General features: G+C 50.5%; 1 protein-coding gene across 1 annotated transcript; it reads right to left on the bottom strand.

The window, feature by feature from the left end:
- Positions 1 to 1,184: 1,184 nt before the first annotated feature.
- Positions 1,185 to 2,258, bottom strand: LOC120839699 (protein ALP1-like). The gene is made up of 2 exons (XM_040210054.1): positions 2,110 to 2,258; positions 1,185 to 1,779 (listed from the first exon to the last, which is right to left on the bottom strand). The coding sequence occupies exons 1-2, from the start codon at positions 2,256 to 2,258 to the stop codon at positions 1,185 to 1,187; spliced, it is 744 nt and encodes a 247-aa protein (XP_040065988.1).
- Between the last annotated feature and the right edge of the window lie 2,791 nt (positions 2,259 to 5,049).

The raw sequence follows: 5,049 nt of genomic DNA, 5'->3' as shown, positions 1-5,049 counted from the left end.
AAGGACATCTCTGGATTTTGTTGCACTACCGGGGCGATTTCTAAATAGCTGCAGTGTAGTGCAGCTTTTATTGTGCAACTTCAGTGCTGGAGGCCCATATCAGTATTTACTGTAGCAATAGACCTCTATATAATCATTATATTCTGCAAGGTGAAGGAAACTGCTGAATATGAAATAATCTCTACCTCGGCATTTAATGCTAGGCATGATGCTCCATTTCACCCTTATGACAAGGTTGCAGCAGACACGAGCCATTGGATTCAATTCAATGCCATGCAAGTGTCTGGAGGGAGCACAGGAGCTTGGTCAGCACTCAATTGGTCGGGATCACTCGTAGCAACGAAGTCTAGTGCCATTTGTGCAGATATTGTTAAAGGAAAATTTCACGGATGACTTTCTCTCAAGGTAACTACCGTATTTTCGAGATTCCAAGCGCACCCCCCCCCCCTCCCTTTGAACATCGCGGGTGTGAAAAAAAGGGGGGGGGGGTTTAGGATAGAGTATACGGTATTAGTATCAAAATATGAAGTATTTCAGAGCTGTGGTAACAGTTAAGAGTGCAGATTTCTGCCTCTGAAGCTTTGCCTTTTGCGACACTTGATTAGGTGGAGGGCAACAACCACACGCTAGAGATATAGCATCGAATGGGTCCTTAACCTGCCACCAAATATAAGAAAAAATGTCCAATGATTCAATAATATCCAATGAATATCATAATCATTGCTTACATATTTCATATATTATTGATATGTACTTGTCACTAAAAATCTGCCAAGCCTTACAAAGCTTTCTATATTTTTCGTAAAGAAGTTGAGATATAAACTGCAATAATTCAATCAACAAAATTTGTTTCGAAGAATGAAAGGCACATTTCATGACTCCCATGAAGCATTTACTCGAGACACGGCAGGCCATGGTCTCACAGTATAGCAAGCTCCAAAAGCCTATTTGTTTGGCCCTGAAAAGGGCCTTTTTTTGGTTGGTCGAAGGCTATATGTTACTGATGGTACAGCACTGGCCTGTCTAAACATCTGTGCTGTCTGCATCTGTGCAAGACGACTCAAGTGCACCCGAGGGTGCACCTCAGTTGTCTTGCACAAATGTAGACAGCACTGATGTTTAGACAGGCCAGTGCCATGCCACCAGTAACATGGGGCCTCCGTGGTGCATCACGCAACAGGGATTCAGTGCTGCAGCCTGGAGCGCTGGTGCAGGTAGACAGCAATGGCGTTCCTGATCCTCTGTCCGCTGTCTGCTTCGATGTCCGTGGCGCAGACCGGTTGGATGTGGACGCCGTCCACACGCTGGGCATCCCTGAGCCACTGGGCCTCAACGCCATCGTTGAAGTGCTCACAGATATTGTTGAGGACGCAGCAGGCTCGTACGATCAGGCGGGCGTTGTTAACGTCACACTCCATGCGTTTCAGGATCAGGCGAAACCGTGCCTTCACTCGGCCGAAGGCATTTTCAACAATCCTGAGTGCAGCTGACAGCCGCTTGTTGAACCCCGCCTGCGTGGAGTTGTCCGTGACGTCCTTCCGCGGATACGGCTTCAACAGGTTGGACGTAAGCGGGAATGCCTGGTCGCAGAGGATCAGTGGTGGCACGGCGGTCCCATTGATGGTGATCATGGGCTTCTGGAAGGTTGGCCCTTCTAGAATGCCTGCCAGTGCCGACCTCCGGAAAACATGTGCATCATGGCACCGTCCTGGCGCTCCGACGTTGACATACCGGAAACGGTATCTATGGTCCACCAGGGCGAGGAGGATGATGCTGTACCTGCATATAAGCGTGGCAAAGCACTCAATTAGTCTGCTGGGTCACCACATAATTACCTCCCCCAATAAGGTAATGGAACACATTGGCTAAAAAACACTTTTTTTAAAGCACACTTTAGCAATGTTGGTCAGACAGTTCCACTGACTCTGTCTTCAAGCAGTAAGTTCCCAAATAGCGATTGGAAGAAAAAAAAATTTGGTAATGTGGTTAGAAACTATGTGGTCTAAACTCGGGAATGCTAGGACATGCAGATTCTGTACTGCTAATCCAAACATAATCTCTTAAATAATGGAGGCTATATACGGTTCCCTTTCGGAAAAAGGTACTTACCAGCCCTTGTAGTTTCGGTAGTCGGTGGCGTCCGCTTGTGGTGGCGACACAGGGAAATGGCAGCCGTCGAGTGCCCCTATGGCCTGCGGAAAGTCCAAGGTAGCTTCGAACTCCCGGACGAGCTCAGCAAGCTCGGCGGCGCCTACCATCTTCACCCACTCGGGCGCGAGAGCGGAGACAACGACTGTGCAGAACTCCTTGTACAGCTCGTTCACCGTGGAGCGTCCCAGGCCGAACAGGTGGGCGACGGTCCTGTCCTCAGCGGTGGAGCACAGCTTGTACAAGGAAGCGCCTACTCGCTTCTCCACTGATATGGTCGCACGCATGGCAGTCACCTCACGCTCCATGTGCGGCCGGCACACATCCACGAGGTACCGGAACGTGGTCGGCATCACACGAAAAGACTGCTTGAAAAAATAAGCAGGCAAGTTTGGCAGTGTATCTTCAAACCATCGCTCGTTCCTCACGAACGCCTGGACGCTGCGCGGCACGGCGTCAGTCATTGACGCAGCAGCAGCGGCAGCAAGCAAAACGCTGTTCGCAAGAAGCTCCTCTTCGAGGAGATCCGCCTCCCTCCTGGCAGACCTGATGTCCACGCTAAAAGTAGACAAACTACTTGTTTGCAGAGCGGGCACGTACATAACATACGCAGCACACGACAGTACGTCCATCGCAACGGCGGCAGCCGGATCAGGGTCCACGGGGTCCACCGCAGGATCCATCGCACTTGGAAAAGTGGGGGAAGCTCGTGCGGAACAAACAGCGACGGCAGCCGAAGAGAAGCAAAAGAAACGAGACACAGCGCTGAACAAAGGAGGGAGCCCACTGAGCAAACCAAGCAAGCCAAGCCGCCAAGCGGCAAGCGTCTCATCAAAAAGCAGACTTCGTTTAAAAAACACTTTGCGGTGTTTCATAAATTTCATCTACTTCAAACAAAATATAACAAATAGTTTATTGCGGAATTAATAATCGCTACCGCAAAAGCATACTCTGTGTGACTGATTCGACTTGGCGAACGCAATCGCAATGAACATCACCTAAATGTCATTTTAGTTGTCGTCTGGCAGGTCCCATCTTGAATGTCGTTTGAAAACCTGAATGTCATTTGGCGTAAATGTCATTTTAGCTGCCGTCTGACAGGGGTATAACAGAACCACACAACCACCACATGGCCCACCACCACACATAAACCGACGTCCGCTCGCTCGCCGGCTCCCCATCCCGGAGAGGCCGATTGACGAAAGGAGTGAGAGAAATTCAAAGGAAGAATAGGGAAGGGAGGGAGGGGAAAGGGGAGGAGGAGACCGAAAGTGGAAAGGTACAAAAGGAGCCGACAGGGCAGGAGGGACGACGAACGAGTTATCCGCCAAGGTCGTCTAGCCCAAACTGGAAAGCTCGGGGCGTTAGAACGCGATCTCTCGTTCGGAGAGCGTCAGCGAGGAAGAGGGAGCGTTTACATCTAAGCCCTTAATGGAGCACGGGACGACTCTATAACCTCTCTTTCAAACCTTTGGCTGTGAAAAAAAAAAAAAAAAGGCGCGCGTGTGCTGGAACCTGGGCGAACACCCACCGCACGCACGCCGATGCACCCAGACTTGCGCCCGTTCCTTCAAAAAATTAATTAATTACAGTTACGATTACTTGGCCTAAAAAGTAATGGATTGCCGTTAAAAATTGATTCCTGTAAAAATTATGGGATTAATTGCTTCGTCACTTTTGCGTTACTTCAAGGAAACACGAAACCACACTATGTACTGCGTGTGTGAAGGGGAAAATTTCGGGCGCCATCAAAATTAAAACAAAAATGCAACACATTCAGTACTATGTACGTATCATTTTAGGCTAATATTTTCAGGAGAACGAATCTATAAAATTATAAAGGACTTAAACCATACCTCGGCAAACCTCACTCATGAGGGCCCTCACTCACCCTCACTCACCCTCATCTTCACAGGTGAGGTGAGGGTGAGTGAGTTTCTGAACCAGGAAAATTCATAAGTGTGAGGGTGAGTGAGGGCCGTGAGGGCTGTGAGGGCGGTGAGGGCCGTGAGGGCGGTGAGGGCCGTGAGGGCCGTGAGGGCCGTGAGGGCGGTGAGGGCCGTGAGGGCCGTGAGGGCGGTGAGGGCCGTGAGGGCAGTGAGGGCCGTGCGGGCGGTGAAGGCCGTGAGGGCGGTGAGGGCTATGAGGGCCGTGAGGGCCATGAGGGCCGTGAGGGCCGTGAGGGCCGTGAGGGCCATGAGGGCATGAGGGGCGTGAGGGCGGTGAGTGGCGTGAGGGCCATGAGTGCGTGAGTGGTGTGAGGGCGGTGAGTGCGTGAGGGGTGTGAGGGCCCTGAGTGGCGTGAGGGCAGTCACATGAGAGGCGTGAGGGCCGTGAGGGCCGTGAGGGCGGTGAGTGTGAGGGCCATGAGTGCGTGAGGGCGGTGAGTGCGTGAGGCGCCCTTCAGATCGAACATCTTTCTCAGCAATTTTGGTGTTAATGACGGGTTGTTCTCTAGCTTTCCCTAGATCGGCACGAATTGCTGAGATCGGGTCCGGCTTGAAATAAGCAAGCAACTCGGAGCAATTCGAATACATTTGAAGCGGCTGCATCCAATCAGGGACGCAAAATTTTCACGTGATACCTCGTGCCGGTGATGATGACACCGAACGACTTGGTTCTGGCTTATCGTTTTTTTTTTAAATAAACTGTTTCAAAAAGGTGCATTAGTATTCTTAACGAGATTTAAATGCATAAAAACACGTTTATAACGCGTAATTGTGTCTAAATAGTGCAAGAAAAATTAAATTTTATGATGACGATGGCAAATTGCAGCAATTGGTTGCTGCGTGTGATCGCGAGCGGCCCGTGTTGCTGGTGTTGCGACGTAAAGTTTCTGGGCGAAATCGCCCCATCTGAAGCTGACATGAGTGGCGTGAGGGCCATGAGTGCGTAAGGGGC

Source organism: Ixodes scapularis, unplaced genomic scaffold (assembly GCF_016920785.2).
Source record: "Ixodes scapularis isolate PalLabHiFi unplaced genomic scaffold, ASM1692078v2 PGA_scaffold8__174_contigs__length_109621045, whole genome shotgun sequence".
In the NCBI taxonomy this organism is placed as follows: domain Eukaryota; kingdom Metazoa; phylum Arthropoda; class Arachnida; order Ixodida; family Ixodidae; genus Ixodes; species Ixodes scapularis.
Note: the sequence above shows the minus strand (reverse complement) of the source record. Positions and strands in the feature narration are given on the sequence as shown.